At 40.8% G+C, this 19,097-nt stretch overlaps 1 protein-coding gene across 1 annotated transcript in view; it reads left to right on the top strand.

Moving 5' to 3' along the window:
* The window catches only part of galnt5 (polypeptide N-acetylgalactosaminyltransferase 5), a 62,046-nt gene that overhangs the window by 6,263 nt on the left and 36,686 nt on the right, over positions 1-19,097 (top strand). The window contains exons 3-4 of the mRNA XM_078228329.1: positions 5,430-5,596; positions 15,580-15,699. Coding sequence (XP_078084455.1) covers positions 5,430-5,596; positions 15,580-15,699 — 287 coding nt within the window. The remainder of the gene's footprint in view (positions 1-5,429; positions 5,597-15,579; positions 15,700-19,097) is intronic.

Below are 19,097 nucleotides of genomic sequence, written 5' to 3'. Positions count from 1 at the left end.
CAGCGAGGCCATCACAGCTGGTCCTGGTGCTGGGGACCATACGTGATCCATGCTGATGTGGACCTCCACTGGCGGAGTCAAAAACATTAGCAAGCCTGGATGATTGCATCTCAGGCTCATTAAATAGATGGAAATAAATATTTGCATAGCGTAATCAGCCTTGCGTTGTTTTCCGGCACAAGGCTGATTACGTTAAAAAAAATGGCCCGGCCAGTCACGATTCCCATTTTTTAAAACTTGATTTATTATTGCCACATGTATTAGTATACAGTGAAAGGTATTGTTTCTTGCATGCTATACAGACAAAGCATACCGCTCATAGAGAAGGAAATGAGAGAGTGCAGAATGTAATGTTATAGTCATAGCTAGGGTATAGAGAAAGATCAACTTAATGCAAGGTAGGTCCATTCAAAAATCTGATGGCAGCAGGGAAGAAGCTGTTCTTGAGTCAGTTGGTATGTGATCTCTGACTTTTGTATCTTTTACCCGATGGAAGAAGGTGGAAGAGAGAATGTCTGGGGTGCGTGGGGTCCGTAATTATGCTGGCTGCTTTGCCGAGGCAGCAGGAAGCATAGACAGAGTCAATGGATGGGAGGCTGGTTTGCGTGATGGATTGGGCTACATTCACAACCTTTTGTAGTTTCTTGCGGTCTTGGGCAGAGCAGGAGCCATACCAAGCTATGATACAACCAGAAAGAATGGATTGGGCCACTGTGCATCTGTAAAAGTTGGTGAGAGTCGGAGCTGACATACCAAATTTCCTTATCCTTCTGAGAAAGTAGAGGCGTTGGTGGGCTTTCTTAATTATAGTGTCAGCATGGGGAGACCAGAACAGGTTGTTGGTGATCTGGACACCTAAAAACCTGAAGCTTTCAACCATTTCTACTTCATCCCGGTTGATGTAGACAGGGGCATGTTCTCCACTACGCTTCCTGACAATCTCCTTCACTTTGTTGACATTGAGGGAGAGATTATTGTCGTCGCATCAGTTCATCAGATTCTCTGTCTCATTCCTGTACTCTGTCTCATCACTGTTTGCGGTCCGACCCACTACGGTGGTGTCATCAGCAAACTTGAAAATCGAGTTGGAGAAGAATTTGGCCACAGCTTTTGGCCACCAGCTGACTTTTCCCAGCCCCCTATGCTTCTCAAGCTGTGCAGCAGGCCAGGAAAATCGCGGCCAGATAATTTGGTGAAATGGTACGACGACAATAATCTTTCCCTCAATGTCATTAAAACGAAGGGGCTAGCCATCGAATTTAGGAAAAATAGTGGAGAACGTGTCCCTGTCTACATCAATGGTGCTGAAGTGGAGATGGTCAAGAGCTTAAAGTTTTTAGATGTTCAGATCACCAACTATCTGGCCCCCCACCGTCCAAACACCACCGAAGAAATGGGTGAACTCTACATTAGGGGGGTGAGGAAAAAGATACAAAAGTCTGCAAACATACCAACAGACTCAAGAACAGCTTCTTCCCTACTGTCATCAGACTTTTGAATGGTCCTAACATATATTAAGCTGATCTTTCTCTTCAGCATACCTGTAACTGCAATACTAATTTCTGCACCCTATCCTTTTCTTTTTCCTCTATGTATTTTATGAATGGTATGTTTTGCCTGTATAGCGTGCAAGAAACAATACTTTTTATTGTGCATGTGACAATAAATTAAATCAAAATTCAAATGAATAAATTAAAAATGTCTCTTTACACTCTTTGGGTCAAGAGATCAAATAAACAAATTAACAGCCCCTTAAAAGAGCAGTTAACTTATATATATATATATATTATAATATATATATATATATTAGTTGAATTCCAATTCCGCCAGCTGCTATGTCGGGATTCAAACCAGGGTGTTGGCCTCGGCCTTTAGGTTACTCGCTCAATGACATTACCACTACATCACCATCATCCCATAGTGTCTTTTATAGCATTTCATGTCAGTCACAAGCCCTGGATTTAGAACATTCCTCCTTGTTGTAAAGTGAATGGTGGGTAATTAAACCCTGACTAACCTTGGCCAATTTGCAGTAACCTTTTTTAACTCGTGCTTACATGGTGAGATAGACAAAGGGGACACAACTTTACTGAACACTTTATCAAGGAAAAACAATATTCAATCTCTTCATAGGACTCTTCAGAAAAGCCTGAAATCTCGAAGTCAAAAGTCTCAAATCTACATTAGCTATCTACTCCTAACACGTGCTTCCGAGGATTCACTGCACCCTATCCACACCCTATCACTATATTTGAACTGTTTGTCTGAAAAGACTGGTAATACCTGTTCAATAAGTTCCTCTGTCTTTGAGCATTGGCTGATGTTTCAGTCATCGATTTGGGCATTCCCTCTCGTCTAGGGCTGGTTCTGATCTATGGTTCGTCTCACCGGGGTGGTATTTTGGATCTGGTCAATCTGATGATGCTTGTCACAAGCTACAAGGAGCTGGGGATGCTGTGCTGCTCGGCTCTGGAGATGCTGTTGAAGAAAGGGCAGAGAGAGAGAGAGCTGGGACTCCAGGTTTTTCTCTTCATGACCTTCTCCAAGATTCTATGGTCTGTGTCCAGTCCTTGTCACATTATGCCTCTGCCCTCCTACTGAGCTGAGTTCCACCAAGTCTGCATAGCACTCTTTTAACAAAGAAGGTTCACTGGAGATGAAAACAAGGGTTCATTCTGAAACAATGTGGCCATTAACACTGGCCACGCAGTTCCAGGCCTGTCTGGTTTCAATAGGTAGTTGATTGTCCAAGGCCTGCTGCATGAAAACTGTTCAAACTTTGCAGTAGGCAAATTGCAGAGTCTGCCTAAGTTTAAACTTGGCTTCCACATTTCAAACTTTTATCCATGCTCATGGAAAAAAAATCAATATTTCTGTAACAATCCTGGAGATCATTGGTCACCTGGCCACATCCCCCAGGTACCGTGCCATGGCCAGGCCCAGGAACAGGCTTTTGAGGAGGTCCTCCTCCCTCCTTGCCCCTCTCCACACCAGGTAACTGTCTCTTTTTTGTATTTTGGGTAAACAAAAAAACCAAGTTAACAAAATGAGGAAAAAATTAAGTGTCTCTTTATTATTTTTTTCTCCTTCAAGAAAACAATAGTCAATAAATGAAACAAAAATGAGAGAGATGATAGTCCCTGACCCAGAACAAGGTTAACGAGGAGGTCCCCTCTCTGCACCAGGCGAATGTCTCTTTCTAGATTCTTTAAGGCTCTTTATAGTGTCTCTTTTTGGGTAAATAAATAGACTACATTAACAAAATGAGGGAAAAATGAAGTGTCTCTTTATATGTACAACGGTAATTTTCCAATGAGTGTCCCACCTGTAAATTTTTAACCTTAATTTATGCATTTGCTGTTTTAGAGAGCTAATTATTATCTGTTCTTTGGCTATTGTCCACCAGCCTCGTGTCCCTATTCCTTGAAATGCAGCCGAAAACTGGCTATTGCCACTGGAGAACCTTTTTGAATTAAGAAACTTCATGCGCATAGATTGTTAGCAATTGTTTAACAGAGAAGATTTTATTTACATTCTGGTAATAGGGAAATATGTACTCAATTATACAGAGAACTCCTAAATACCAATGTAATTTCAGACTACAACGAACAGAGGGACAATTAACCAAAAGATAAAAGGCTATTGGTACTTCAGGGGCAGGAGGCACCTATACAAAGGGACAGGTTGCCCCTCAACCAATGCCCTCATAAGAAGGTTCCCTAGTGTAGTTGGGGAGGGTATAAATTAAATTGACAGGGGTTTGCCACTGGCATATGGAGGTAAAAAGAGGCAAAAGATGCATAAAGGAATGAGAGTGTTGAAGAGCATCTCTTATTGTATTCGGCCTGGTTCTTGCTTGAAGAATAAATGTATTCTCTTTTCTTGTTTCATAATTAGACTGGGAATGGAGAAAAGCAAAGATCATAAATTAGAAAAGACTAAAATGAATGGGATGAAAGAGGGTATGGCCAGGATAACATGGAGCCAAAGACCAAACAGGAAGAACCTATGGAATACTGAGTGATTTTTAAGATGTTTCAGGAACAGGCTAAGGTATGTTCCAACAAGGGCAAAGGTTGGAGAACCAAAGCCAAGGTTCCTTGAATGACAAGAGACAGAAACAAAAAAAGGGTGTAGGATGCACGAAGTCTTCAACCAAGGACCAGGCTGAATACAGTACGTTGAGAGGAGATCTGAAGAGGAAAATTAGATTGGCAAAGGCTGAGTATGAGAACAGAATAGTAGATGACATAAAAGGGAACCCCAAAATCTTCTGCTGGCATGCAAATAGTGGCAGGGAGGATCCTATTAAGGACTAAGAGATGTATACTTGATGGATGCACTATGCATTGTATCAGTGTTGTAGAGATGGTTGACTAAATATCCAGCAGCAGAGATGGTGGGTGTAGTGGGGTAGAAATTGATAGGCAGGATATAGTGGAAACGTTGGTTAGACTTATGAATGGATAAGTTGCCTGGTACAGATGGCTTTCATCACTGTTTGTTAAAGGAAGTAGGACTGGAGATAGCAAAAGGCTTGCAATATTCTTCCAATCTTCCATAGTTACAGGGAAGGTGCCAGAGGATTAAAGAGTAACAGATGTGACACCTTTATTGGAGAAAAGATGTAAGAACATTTCTAGTAACTATAGGCCGATCAGTTTAACAACAGTAGTAGGTTGAGTTTTAGAAACAATCGGAGAAAAGACAATACTGACTCGGGGAAGTTTGGGTCCCAGCATTGATTTGTAAAAGGGAGATTGGAGTTGAATCGAATTGATTTTCTTGATGAGTAACAGAGAAGGTTGTTGAAGGGAATACAATGAATGTTGTATTTGTGGATTTCAAGCAAGTGTTGGGAGGTATCACATAAAAAGCTGGTCAACAAAATTGAAGTTCTTAGAATAGGAGGGTCAATGTCAGCTTGGATAAAAAATTAGCTTAATGACAGGAAACAGTACAGCACAGGAAACAGGCTCTTCGGCCCTCCAAGCCTGTGCCGCTCATTGGTCCAACTAGACCATTTGTTTGTATCCCTCCATTCCCAGACTGCTCATGTGACTATCCAGGTAAGTCTTAAACGATGTCAGCGTGCCTGCCTCCACCACCCTACTTGGCAGCGCATTCCAGGCCCCCACCACTCTCTGTGTAAAAAAACGTCCCTCTGATATCCGAGTTATACCTCGCCCCTCTCACCTTGAGCCCGTGACCCCTCGTGAGTCATTTTTGTTCAATTGGAGGATGGTAGACAGTGGTGTTCTCCAATGGTCAGTTTTGGGACCACGTTTTCTATCTCATTTGAAGGAGGTTGATGAATGTAAAGAGGAATCAAGAATCGATAGGTTTACATTTGCATTGAAACAACATTACAAAATGCCATGACACTTCACTGCTTAAACTTTATATCGCTGGGGATATATTTGTTCCAGGTGTTCCGACCAGGTAGTTCACAACAACCTTCCAACAACCAGCGTCATCATGTGCTTCGTGGATGAAGTGTGGTCTACACTTCTGAGGTCTGTTCACAGCATCTTCAACAGATCACCTGCTCATCTTATTAAAGAGGTTATCCTTGTGGATGACTTCAGCACCAAAGGTAAGAAAGGACTTGTTTAACAGATCACCTGCTCATCTTATTAAAGAGGTTATCCTTGTGGATGACTTCAGCACCAAAGGTAAGAAAGGACTGAACCATATATTCCTGAAAGGACTCCTGTAAATCATTACCTTTAAATAGGAGTCAAATGCAAAGAAGCAGTTGTTCTTAAACTTGAAAGAAGCACATCTATTTATGATTATCATCATATTTTGTCAGTCTCAGAATTGTATGAATTTTTATTTTGCTGCTGCAGCTAAAGCCAGCTGGACTGTTTCTATTTTTTATGTAACCACAGAATAATCACAATGTTCTGTATGAGTTGGGCTGCCTGAATTATAAGTAGAAATAAACTTGGCAAATTCCATTCTTTCCAAATTTTTATTGCCAAGAATTGTTTTGAGTATGTATGATCAGTTGTCTGGGTTTTCTCTGGGTTTTCCGCCAATCTTGCCTTGAAATTACCAGGGCTGACTGGGGAAAATCATTGCAGAAAACGCCTTTAGTTATACCTGTTTGAGTTAATTGTTTTATTAGGCTTGTTATCAACATCCGATTCATCATAATTTACTTTGCATCTTTATAGTCATTGTCAATATTATTATAGATATTATAAATGTTGTTTGAACGATAAAGAAAATAAAAATGCAGAAGGATCATATGTGAGAGTTTTGCAGTTAAGTAGATTTTGCCTTCCTTTACAAGAGATAAAAGCTCATGGTTAGGATTCATCTGACTGAATTCACAAAATCAGTTTGTATGTAAGGAAAAGTAAAAAGGAAGCAACTTTGAAATCAGGTTATGATTGTGTGGGAGTAACATTTTAATTTGCAGATTTTGCTCCAGAAAAGAATAATTATATGTAATGAATGTTGCAATTCCATTTAGAGCTGTATTTAAACCATAACTTATTACATAGCTAGCAAACCAAATGATATGGATTTAACTTTTTGGGAAATGAAGAGACAACGTAAGACACGAAGAATCATAAATCTTATTTTTTATAGTTCTGATTCAGTGACCAATGCATCAGTTTTGACAAAAAAGTGCAAAGCAAATATTTTTCAATTACCAGACACATCCCCTCGGTCATTATATAAAGACCCATTCATTGAGCTATTAGACAATAGAGCATTGCTACCATTACTCACATCCAACAGAAAGAAATCACAAGCATTACACCCAACTAATTATTACTCTCCCGAGCTTAGGGATGCTGAATGACAGTGTCTCAACAGCAGAGATGAGCTCTTGGACTGTTTGTCTCATTAATTCACCACACAATACATTTATTTACTGGACAAGTGAACTCTAATAAATACTTTCATTTGGAATATCTTGAACTAGTTGTGTATATATATTGGCTTCTCAAATGTGGTTTGATATGATGCAACATTTCAAAATCATTCAGATCCAGTTGAACTTACCTTTGACAAAGATTATGGATTCATTAACAATGTTTCCCTGAATGATTTTGTATTGGAAAAACCAATTTAAAATCTGGAAGGCCAGTTATGATTGTACTTTTTGTTAAAAATAGTAAATTCAGTGAAGCAAGCTTTTTATTTCCTCGTTCATATGGGGATAGCAGAAAAATATAGTTTTAGAAAATAAAGTCTCCTTCAGGGAAAATAAAAGTTTTCACTTCACTCTGAAAAGATAAAGGCTGAACAGCACTTTAAATGTTAGTGAATGCACATATCGAGATACTAGTGGGGGGGAGGGAAAGAATAAAATAGAATTCTATTCAATATTGAACTTTATTTGAAGATGTGAACTTCCCTGTAGACTCTGGCTCTTTGCTTTAGTTGTGTAGGCTGTCTAGCCTTTATCACTTGGAGCTATCATCAGGGACTTCTATGACCCTTCTCAGAGAGCTTTTTATCTATGCTGTACTGTAAGACAAAATGTGAATTAGTAATTTGAAAATGCATAAACAGAGTAAAGTATCAGTTCAATGCTTATAGGTTGCTAGTGGTTTGCAGTGCCTGTCCCCAAAATGAGTTAACTGCTCATGTTTGACTGGTAATCTCTCTATACTGGGTAAGTGACTGACAAATGCAAATAACTGAGTGCTTTCATAAATATTCAAACCACAGTCAGTGAAACTGGTTTTGTTTTTCTAATGTTATTCAGGTTTTATAATTCTATCCTTTCAAACATATTCCATTCAGGACTCTACAAGTATTGGTTTAGGGGCTTAAAATAGAATTGTAAAGCAGTGCAAAAGGATGCTGCTCAGCCGTTTATGCCTGTGCCAGCTCTTTGATAGAGCTATCCACCTAGTCCCACTTCTGGACGTGGATGCCCTGAAACATGAATCACAAAGTATTACTACGCAGGTGTAGCAAGCAATTAGGAAGGGAAATAGAATGTTGGCATTTATTGGAAGGGAAATGGAATATAAAAGTAGGGTAGTTTTGCTGTATAGGGCATTGGTGAGACCACATCTGGAGTACTGTGTACAGTTTAGACCTCATTTGAAAATTGCATTAGAAGTACAAAAAACAAAGAACAGTACAGCACAGGAACAGGCCCTTCAGCCCACCAAGCCTGTGCCAATCACGTTGTCCTATCTAGGCCAACCACCTGTATCCCTTTATTTCCCGTCTGTTCATGTGTCTATCCAGATAAGTCTTAAATGTCGCTAATGTGTCTGCTTCAACCACCTCACTTGGCAGTGCATTCCAGGCCCTCACCACCTTCTGTGTAAAAAAAAAAATCCCCCGCACATCTGCACTGAACCTTTTCCCCTTTACCTTGAACTTGTGCCCCCTTGTAATTGTCATTTCTGCCCTAGGAAAAAGCTTTCAACTGTTCACCTTATCTATGCCCCTCATAATTTTATAAACTTCTATCAGGTCGCCCCCTCAGCCTCCGTCTTTCCAAGGAGAACAATCCCAGTTTATTCAATCTCTCCTCATAGCTAATACCTCCATACCAAGCAGCGTCCTGGCAAACCTTTTCTGTATTCTCCAAAGCCTCCACACCCTTCTGGTAGTGTGGCGACCAGAATTCAACACAAATGTGGCCCAACCAACGTTTTATATAACTGTAACATAATTTGCCAACTTTTATACTCGATGCCCTGGCCAGTAAAGGCAAGCATGCCATATGCTTTCTCCACCACCTTTTCCATCTGTGTTGCCACTTTTAAGGATCTGTGGACTACTCCCAGATCTCTGTGTGCCTATGCTCCTAATGGTTCTGCCATTTATTTTATAGCTACCACCTGAATTGGATCTACCAAAATGCATCATCTTGCATTTGTCCAGATTAAATTCCATCTGCCATTTCTTCACCCAATTTTCCAGTTTATCTATTTCCTGCTGTATTCTCTGACAATCTTCCATCACTATCCGCAACTCCAGCAATCTTAGTATCATCAGCAAACTTGCTAATCAGACCAGCTACATTTTCTTCCAAGTCATTTTCCATATGACAAACAAGTAGCTCAGAGAAGATTCACTCTAATCATTCCTGAGTTGACAGGCTTATTTTATGAAGAAAGGTTGAACAGGTCGGGCCTATACTCATTGAAGTTTAGAAGAATGACAAGTGATCTTATTGAAACATACAACACACCCTGAGGGAATTTGATAGAGTAGATACCAGGAGGATGTTTTCACTTGTAGGAGAGACAAGGACCAGGGGACACAGTTTAAGAATAAGAGATCTGCCATTTAAGATGGAGATGAGGATTTTTTTCTCTCAAAGGGTTATTAATTTGTAGAATTCTCTTCTCCAGAAAACAATGGAATCTAGATCATTGAATTTATTTAAAGCTGAGTTAGACAGATTTTTGATAGGCAAGGGAATTGAGGGTTTTGAGGGACTGATGGCAAAATGGAGTTCAGACCACAACCAGATCAGCTATGATCTTATTGAATGGTGGAGCAGGCTTGAAAGGCTGAATGGCATAATCCTACTCCTAAATCCTACGTTCCTACTCCTCCACACTCTATTGCCTTGCAAATGTTTTCTCTTTAAGCATTTATCAAATTGCCTTCTGAAAGTTGCTATCAGTCTGCTTTCATCATGCTTTCAGGTAGTGCAATCCAGATCACAGATTTTAAAAATATCAGAGTTGTTAGCACAGAAGGAGGCCACTTGGTTCATTGTGTCTACACCAGCTCTCTGAACAATTCACTTATGCCGTTGTTCTGCCTTCACCACGTAATAATGCACATTCTTCCTTTTCAGGTCCAGTCTAATTGCCTTTTGGTTGCTTCAATGCACTTGCCTCCACCATACCCTCAGGCAATGCATCCCAGACCTTAACCAATCGCTGAAGAAAATGCTTCCTGTGTTGCCGTTGGTTCTTTGGACAGTCACCTTTAAATCTGTGTTCTCGGGTTACTCACCGTTTTACCACTGGAAACAATTTTTCCTTATTTATTCGGTTATGGAGGAAGTCTTGTGGCACTGTTGGTAGCGTTCCTGCCTCTGTGCCAGAAACTTTAGGTTCGAGTCCCACTCCAAGACTTGATGGCCAAATGCATCCAACAAGTTATGAATCAACCTGTAAAATCCTTCCAACGTGCCACTGGTAGGCAGTAAGAGCAGAAGAGACTCCTAGTCAGCTATGCTTGATGCAGAGTGGCGCACCTCAAACTATTAGCCTTTGGCGACAGGCTAGCGACCTGCTCCACAAAAAACCTCACAATGTGAGGTGGACACCTCAATGTAGAACCTCAAAAGGGCATAAGGCAAGTTGGTGGAATGGGCAGATAGGTGGCAGGTGAAGTTCAATACGGGGAAGTGTATGGTCATTCATTTTGGTAAGAAGAACGTGGAGACAATACAAAATAAGGGATACACTCTAAAGGGTGTGCTGGAGCAGAGGGACCTGAGTGTATATCTACCTAAGTCATTAAAGGTAGCAGAATAGGAGAAGAGAGTAGTTAATAAAGCATTTAATATCACAGGCATTATTAATTGTAACACAGAGTACAATAGCAAGGTGATTATGCTGAACTTGTATAAAACACAAGTTAGGCCTCAATTGAAGTATACAGTTCTGGGTGCCACACTTTAGAAAGGATGTGAACTCATTGGAGAGAGGGCAAAGAGGTTTATAAGAATGATTGCAGAGACAAGAAACTTCAGTTCTGAAGATAGATTGGAGCTCGAGAGTGTGGGGGGGGGGGGGGGTGTTTAAAAAAAAAAAATTAGTAGGGCAAAGAAGGGCCATGAAGTATCATTGGCAAATAAAATTAAGGAAAATCCTAAGGCATCTTATCAGTATATTAAGAGGATGACCAGGGAAAGATTGGGACCCATTAGTGACAAAGGGTCAATCTGTACATGGAGCCAGAGGACGTGGGCGAGGTCTTAAATGAATATTTTTCATCTGTATTCATTAAGGAGAAAGACATTGTAGCTGGAGATTTCACCTGGGACGGTGAAGTTCTAGAGCACATTTAAGATTAATAAGGAGGAGGTATTAGATGTTTTCGCAGGCATAAAGATACATAAATCCCCAGGGCCTGACCATATGTATCGCAAGTTGCTAATGGAGGCAAGGAAGGAGATTGCAGGTACCCTGATGGAGATATTTCAATCTTCGCTCACCACAGTTCAAGTGCTAGGTGAACTGGAGGATAGCTAATGTGGCACCTTTTATTCAAGAAGGGCAGTAGGGATAAGCCAGGTAATTGCAGGCCAGTTAGTCTAACATCAGTGGTAGGGAAATTATTGGAAAAGATTCTGAGGGACAGAATTAACCAACACTTGGAAAGGCAAGGATTGATCAGGAATAGTCGGTATGGATTTGTTGGTGGGAGATCCTATCTAACTAATTTAAATTAGTTTTTGGAAAAGGTAACGAAATATATTAATGAAGGTAGCGCAGTTAATGTTGTTTACATGGACTTCAGTAAGGCCTTTCACATGGAAGACTGGTCCAGAAGGTTAGAGCCCATGGTCCAAGACAAGTTGACAAATTAGATCCAACATTGGCTTGTTAATGGTGGAAGATTGCATTTGTGATCGGAAGCCTATGACCAGCAGTATACCGCAGAGATTGGCGCTGCGATCCTTGCTGTTTGTTACATACATTAACGCCTGAATGTAGAAGGTATAATTAGTAATTTTTTAGATGACACAAAAATTGGTGGTGCTGTTGATAGCGAGGAGGGTAGTCTTAGGCTACAGACTGACTTTGATCAGCTGGTAAGTTGGGCAGAGCAATGGCAGATGGAATGTAATTCTGTGAAGTGTAAAGTGATGCATTTTGGGAGCTCTAATTAGGTTAGGATATAAACAATGAACAATGAAATACTGAGGAACAAAGGGGACCTTGGTGTACAAGTCCATAGATCCTTGAAGATGGCAACACAGGTAGATAGTGCGTTGAAAAACACATACAGAAAACTTACCTTTGTTAGCCGATGTAGAGAATATAGGAGCAGGGAGCTCTTGTTGCAACTTTATAAAACATTAGTTATGCTACAGGTGGAATATTGTGTGCAATTCTGGTTGCCACACTATCGGAAGGACTTGATTGCACCGGAGAGGGTGCAGAGGAGATTCACCAGGATGTTGCTTGGGATGGAAAGTTTCAGTTATGAGGAGAGGCTGGATAGGCTGGGTTTGTTTTCCCTAAAGCAGAGGAGGCTGAGGAGGGAATCTGAGAGAGGTATACAAAAATTATGAGAGGCATAGATAAGGTGGATTGTAAAAATATTTTCCTTATGGCAGAGGTGTCTAAGACCAGAGGGTATAGATTTGAGGTGAGGAATAAGTGGCTTAGAGGGGATCTGTTTTTTTTTCACCAAGGGGTGGTGAAAATACAGAACATGCTGCCTGAGAAGGTGGTAGAGTCAGGTACTCTCACAACATTTAAGAAGCATCTGGATGAGCACTCAAATCACCAAGACATAGTAGGCTATTGTCCAAATATAGATAAATGGGATCATATAGATTGGTATTTGATGGTTGGCATAGACATGGTGGCCCGAGGGGCTTGTTTCTGTTTTGTATGACTATGGCACTCAATGGCATTACCATCGCTGAATTCCCCACTGTCAACACCCTGGGGGCCATCGTTGAGCAGAAACCGAATTGGGTTAGCCATATTAGTACTGTGGCTACAAGAGCAGGGAAGAGGCTAAGAATCTTACATTGAGTAACTCATATCCTGATTCCCCAAAGCCTGTCATAGAAACATAGAAGATAGGAGCAGGAAGAGGCCATTTGGCCCTTTGAGCCTGCGCCGCCATTCATTACGATCATGGCTGATCATCCAACTCAATAGCCTAATCCTGCTTTTTCCCCCTATTGTTTGATCCCATTCACCCCAAGTGCTTTATCCAGTCGCCTCTTGAATAAATTCAATGTTTTGGCATCAACTACCTCCTGTGGTAATGAATTCCACAGGCTCACCACTCTTCTATAGACTCTGGAACAATCCTGCAGGATTGTTCCAGAGTCTGTAGAATCCTGGAAGATGACCAATAATGCTTTGGGTGAAGAAATATCTCCTCACCTCCATCCTAAATTCACCCTGAATCCTCAGACTGGTTCTGGACTCCCCCACAATTGGGAATATCCTCCCTGCATCTACTCTGTCTAGCCCTGTTAGAATTTTATAAGTCTCTGAGATCCCCCTCATTCGTCTGAACTCCAGCGAAAGCAATCCTAACCTAGTCAATCTCTCCTCATACATCAGTCCTGCCATTCCTGAAATCAGCCTGGTAAACCTTCGCTGCACTCCCTCGAGAGCAAGAACATCCTTCCTCAGAAAAGGAGACCAAAACTGCACACAATACTCTAGGTGTGGCCTCACCAAGGCCCTGTATAATCGCAACAACACATCCCTGCTCCTGTACTCGAAACCTCTAACAATGAAGGCCAAAATGCCATCTGCCGCCTGCGGCATCTGCGTGCTTACCTTCAGTGACTGGTGCACGAGGACACCAGGTCCCGCTGCACACTCCCCTCTCCCAATTCACAGCCATTCAGGTAGTAATCTGCCGCCTTGTTTTTGCTTCCAAAGTGAATAACCTCACAGTTATCCAAATTGTACTGCATCTGCCATTGATTAGCCCACTCACCCAACCGTTCCAGATCATTCTGAAGGATCTCTGCATCTTCATCACAGTTCACCCTCCCACTTGGTATTATCTGCAAACTTTGAGATGTTACATTTTGTTCCCTCATCCAAATCATTAATATATATTGTGAATAGCTGGGGTCCCAGCACCAATTCCTGTAGCACTCCACAAGTTACCGCCTGCCAATTTGAAAAGCACTCATTAATTCCTACTCTTTATTTCCTCTCTGCCAACCAGTTTTCTATCCATCTCAGTACACTCCCCCCAATCCCATGAGCTTTAACCTTGCATGATAATCTCTTGTGTGGGACTTTTTCAAACACTTTCTGAAAGTCCAAATATACCACAAAGACTGGTTCCCCCATGTCAACTCTACTAGTTACCTCTTCAAAGAATTCCAACAGATATGTCGAGCATGATTTCCTCTTCATAAATCCATGCTGACTGTCTGATCTTGCCACTGCTTTCTAAATGCTCTGCTATAAATCCCTTGATAATGGATTCAAGAATTTTCACCACTTCTGATGTTAAGCTTACTGGTCTATAATTCCCTGTTTTCTCTCTACCTCCCTTTTTCAATATTGGAGTGACATTCACTATCCTCCAATCTGCAGGGATTGTTCCAGAGTCTATAGAATTCTGGAAGATGACCATTAATGCTTCCACTATTTCTAGAGCCACTTCCTTAACTGGGATGTAGATTATCAGGCCCTGGTGATTTATCCGTCTTCAATCCCATCAATTTTCCCAGCACCGTTTCTCTACTAATACTGATCTCCCTCAGTTCTTTCCTCTCTCTAAATCTTGCATTCTCCAACATTTCTGGCATTTGATTTGTGTCCTCTTTTGTGAAGACAGAACCAAAGTATGTATTCAATTGCTCGGCCATTGCTTTGTCCCTTATTATATATTCCCCCACCCTCTACAAAACACAAGTCAGGAGTGTGATGGAATATTCTGCATTTGCCTGGATGAGTGCAGTTCCAACAACACTTCAGAAGCTTGACAGCATTCAGGGCAAAATAGCCTGCTTGATTAGCACCCCATCCACAAAAAATCACTCCCTCCACCACTGACACACAGTGGCAGCACTGTGTACCATGTACAAGGTACAATACAGAAATCAACCTAGGCTCCTAAGTCATCACCTTCCAAGCCCATAACCTCTATCCCACCACCTGGGAATTGTCGTCCAAGCCACTCACCATCCTGACTTGGAAATATATTGCCTTTCCTTCACTGCTGCTGGGTCAAAATCCTGGAACTCCCTAACGCTACCTACACCATATGGACTGCATGATTCAAGAAGTCAGCTCACAACCTTCAGAAGGACAATCAGGGATGTGCAATAAATGCTGCCAGTGATGTTCACATCCTATGAATGAATATACAAAAAAATGCTGCTTCATTCCTCAGGACAATACCTTAAAAAATCAGAGTTAAGCTACCTGGTTTAAATTATCTAACAATGCTTGGCTTAAGTGTCAGTCACCATTAACTGGTGCATTCTCCATTGCAATGCCTTAATCAATTGGAGTCAACTTGCCAACCGGTCAAAATTCTCTTGTCATACAGTACAAAGTTGTTTCCATTGAATTGGTACTCTTGCTATTGTTCTGATGAGTACAAGATGAAAATCCTCGACAAAATATATTTTTAGCAATAATAACTTACTTGAAATATTATAATAATGAAAGATTTCTATCATTTGTCTTGGCAATCGATATGTAGGAGATGTGGCAATTTATTACTTTTATTTTCTTAGGTTACTGGTTTATATCTTGAGAATATGCATTTGTCACTTAAGTTTTATTTGCTTCTGAAGAAAGAAAGTCCTTTGAAGTGTCCAAGTATGAAAATGTACCTAATTATTTCTTATAGAAATCAATTTAACCAGCACATTCTACTTTTCTCCTTGTTATATAGAATATCTGAAAGAAAATTTAGATAAATACATGTCGCAGTTCCCAAAAGTTCATGTTATTCACCTACAAGAACGTCATGGTTTAATCCGAGCCAGACTTGTAGGTGCAACCATTGCTACAGGTATAGTGCCATGCTTTTCTCTAATTTACTTCATTTTTATAATTTGTTTTGGGCTTCATGAAGATAAATAAGTGAATTGCATTCTACAAATATAAGTTGGTCGGGGACTTGTTACAGAGACCAATAACCGTTATAGAGACCAATAACGGTTTAAAGAATAACTCGAACTTCTAGTTAGAGACAAATAGTGGTTTAACGAGTAATTCAAACTTCCAGTTATTGGCTGAAAGGATACCATGTCAAGATTTCACATTTGGAAAGAACTGATCAATGATTGAAGACAAAACATGCTTTATTAATCACTAATTTCTTTTTGTAGTCAACATATATTTTAAACACCTAATCAAAGTCTATTTCTTTTCTTCTGTTACTGACAACTGAAGATCATAATTTTGTTATGTTACTTGGTTTCCTAAGTAGATATTCACTTCTGGAACCAATCCAAAGTGTTTCACAGTTCTCAAAGGTCTTCCTTCTATTCTTTTTCTTTCCAAATACTATGATCCATTGTCAAAATTTTCCTGGAGTGTCTCCATAGAACCATAGAACATTACAGCACAGAAACAGGCCTTTTGGCCCTTCTTGGCTGTGCCGAACCATTTTTCTGCCTAGTCCCACTGACCTGCACCTGGACCATATCCCTCCACACCCCTCTCATCCATGTACCTGTCCAAGTTTTTCTTAAATGTTAAAAATGAGCTTTAGCTAGGTGAATCCTCCAGCCTTGTTTTCACTTTTTACAAACTTGGTTTTCAAACTGAGCGTGAGCCCCCATTCGCATTGCACAAGGCGAATGGTAGAATTAGCAATTTTCTGCTTAAGGTGCCAATCTGGCCAGCATCTGTCTTTTGCTCTCTTCTTTCAGTTGGCTGCAAATCTTCCAAGATCAAGACTGCAAGTGCCTTCTGTCTGTGATATGTCTGGGCTTATAGGGAGGTTTGTAATCAGATCTCAAAATGACCATCTCTTTCCTCCTTTCACGACAATGGGAAGTACCCTTGCCTTGTATCAAAGTAGAAATGGTAATCAGCTATCTCTAATTCCCACTGCTTTTCATTTTAGAAACAAAGGGACCGGTTCCAGCACAACTATTTACTAGTTGATAACAATAACACCTTTCTGGGATTTGGGAGACTTATGCCTGGATTTAGAGCTGAGAAATTTCCTGCTTGGTGTGCCCACCTCGGGGTTGGATGCATGTTGGCATCAGGCCCGCCATATGCAGAAGCAGTTCAGGGACAGCTTCAAGAGTTGCTAAGTGCTGAGGCTCATTATTTAAAAGGCCACCACAGTGTTCTGAAATTTCATCACAGTGTAACATAGCTAGATCAGACCTCTAGTTCTCACCCTTCCTCAAGCCCCCCACCCACACTTCATGTCCCATCTATGTTCCCTCCCATTGACCTTTATACCCTTCATGCTAACCTATGCCTCTCAATCCACTTCCAGGGTCCCTTATAGCTCCTATGCCAACTTACTGTCAACTCGTGCCAACTATGACCCTCCCCACTTTTCCCCATGGCCCATTATAGTCCCTGTTCCTACTTGGTGCCAACTCCTGCCAATCCATGAATGCCAAACCACCACCATATGCCCTTACCTCCTCCACACCAATTTACTGGCAGTATCCATGATAGGCAAACCTCAGGAGCCATGCTGAGATGAAAGTTCTGAATATCATGATCCTTAGCCAATATCCCAAGTTGTTGGAGAGATCTGGTTATTAACAAATAACATTTTGTTTAAGCAGACAAAGTTTGAAAGCCAAGACACTAAGTGACGAAAGCCACAAGATTCCAAGGGTTTTAAATTAACAAAAATCAACTTAACTGTACAAGATCAAAAAGATAAAACAATTTCAAATAGTTATCTTATATTCTAACATTCAGGGTAAGGATGAGGTACTTGTGAATTAACAAGCCAACTGTGACAGGTCACACTGCACATTAAATGACAGGTATGACCAAAATAGATACCATGGATTTCTCAACAACCCACCCAGTTGTTAGTCATGCTGAGTCAACCAATGTTACTGAAATTCCGTCTTTCTCATCTTCACCTTCAAAGATCTTATTTGGAATTCTCTCCAAATGTTGCTCCAACTCAGAATACTTCAACACTAGCTAACCTTGCAGGTTTCAATCTCTTCTTCCTAGATTTTGTTCTCCTGAATTCCCTGGAATCTCCTGGATTCATATACTAGCTCCCAAGCACAGTTTCCGCTTTTTGGTCGTGGCAAGCAGAACACTACTGCTCCAAAGGGGTACATATGCCCCAATGTTCCACAGCATGGAGTCACCAACCTTTGGCTGCCTTCATGGATCTTCTAGGCTTCTTTCATGCCCACTTCACTTAAAGTCTGCTCCCTGCAGCCCCTTCTCTAACTTGGAGCCTATTTCTTTGCTGCTTTCTTTTTTCTTAACTGGGACATGTTTTTATCCCCTGTCTTTGACCTTTACCTGGAGCACTTGCTGGCTGACCAATCAAACTGACTGTTCACTAACCCATGAATTGATCTAGTGGTCTATCAATAAACTCCAAGAGGGTCCTGCAGGAACAAATGTAACAAGCAATGGAACATCCTGTACACTAAATTAATTTAGCACACTGGGATTTTGAACAAAAGGATTTTGTATCAATATCTATACTCTAATTGATAAAAGTCTGTTAATACATTTAGATCCCTTCGAATACTTGAACCCTGATTTTAAAACAAACATTTGTATTCATAGTCTGCGTCAAAGACAACTAATCCCTGAATAACTTCTTGGAGCTGTCAGTTAACCTGTGAACTTGCGGTTCCCCTACTGTGATAATGGCAGGTTATGAAAGCAGTCAAGCAGTAATAATGCCATAATGATATCCCTCAGGCTTATGCCAACAAACAGCGGTTGAAATTTCAAGCACCAACTTTTTCCAACCTAATTAACAGGCTATTTGGCCATCAGTCAGTTTTCCGTCATTGGCACAGTATTGTTTGTCCTTTTGTGAATTTTATCCAATTCATTAATATCCTGAAGAATTATGTACAAATGTTTCTTCTTTTGTGCCTTGGTTGAATAAAAATGCAGAATATCTCTGACTTTACAACTTTCTTTATTCGCTCCAGTCTTGGTAACTATATCAGATCAAGAAGTTAAACCACTGAGTCTGGTCCAGGTAGTTTTAGGAGTGTAGGTTGTCTAATAATTCTGGCCAGGCGGACATTTCCCACATTGAAATGGGAGAATATCTAAATGAGAGAAAAAAATACAGGGGCGATTCTCCCAGCCCGCTACATTGCTCTCGCAGCACAACAGGCCGGGAGACATCAGCAGAGACCGTTTAGCGGGCTCCCTGTTGGGTACCACAGCCTCCGCACATCTCCAACTCCCATGTTTTCTGGAGTCGTCAGCTCT

This window comes from Mustelus asterias, chromosome 14, assembly GCF_964213995.1.
Source record: "Mustelus asterias chromosome 14, sMusAst1.hap1.1, whole genome shotgun sequence".
Taxonomy (NCBI): domain Eukaryota; kingdom Metazoa; phylum Chordata; class Chondrichthyes; order Carcharhiniformes; family Triakidae; genus Mustelus; species Mustelus asterias.
This window is presented reverse-complemented; position numbering and strand designations above follow the sequence as displayed.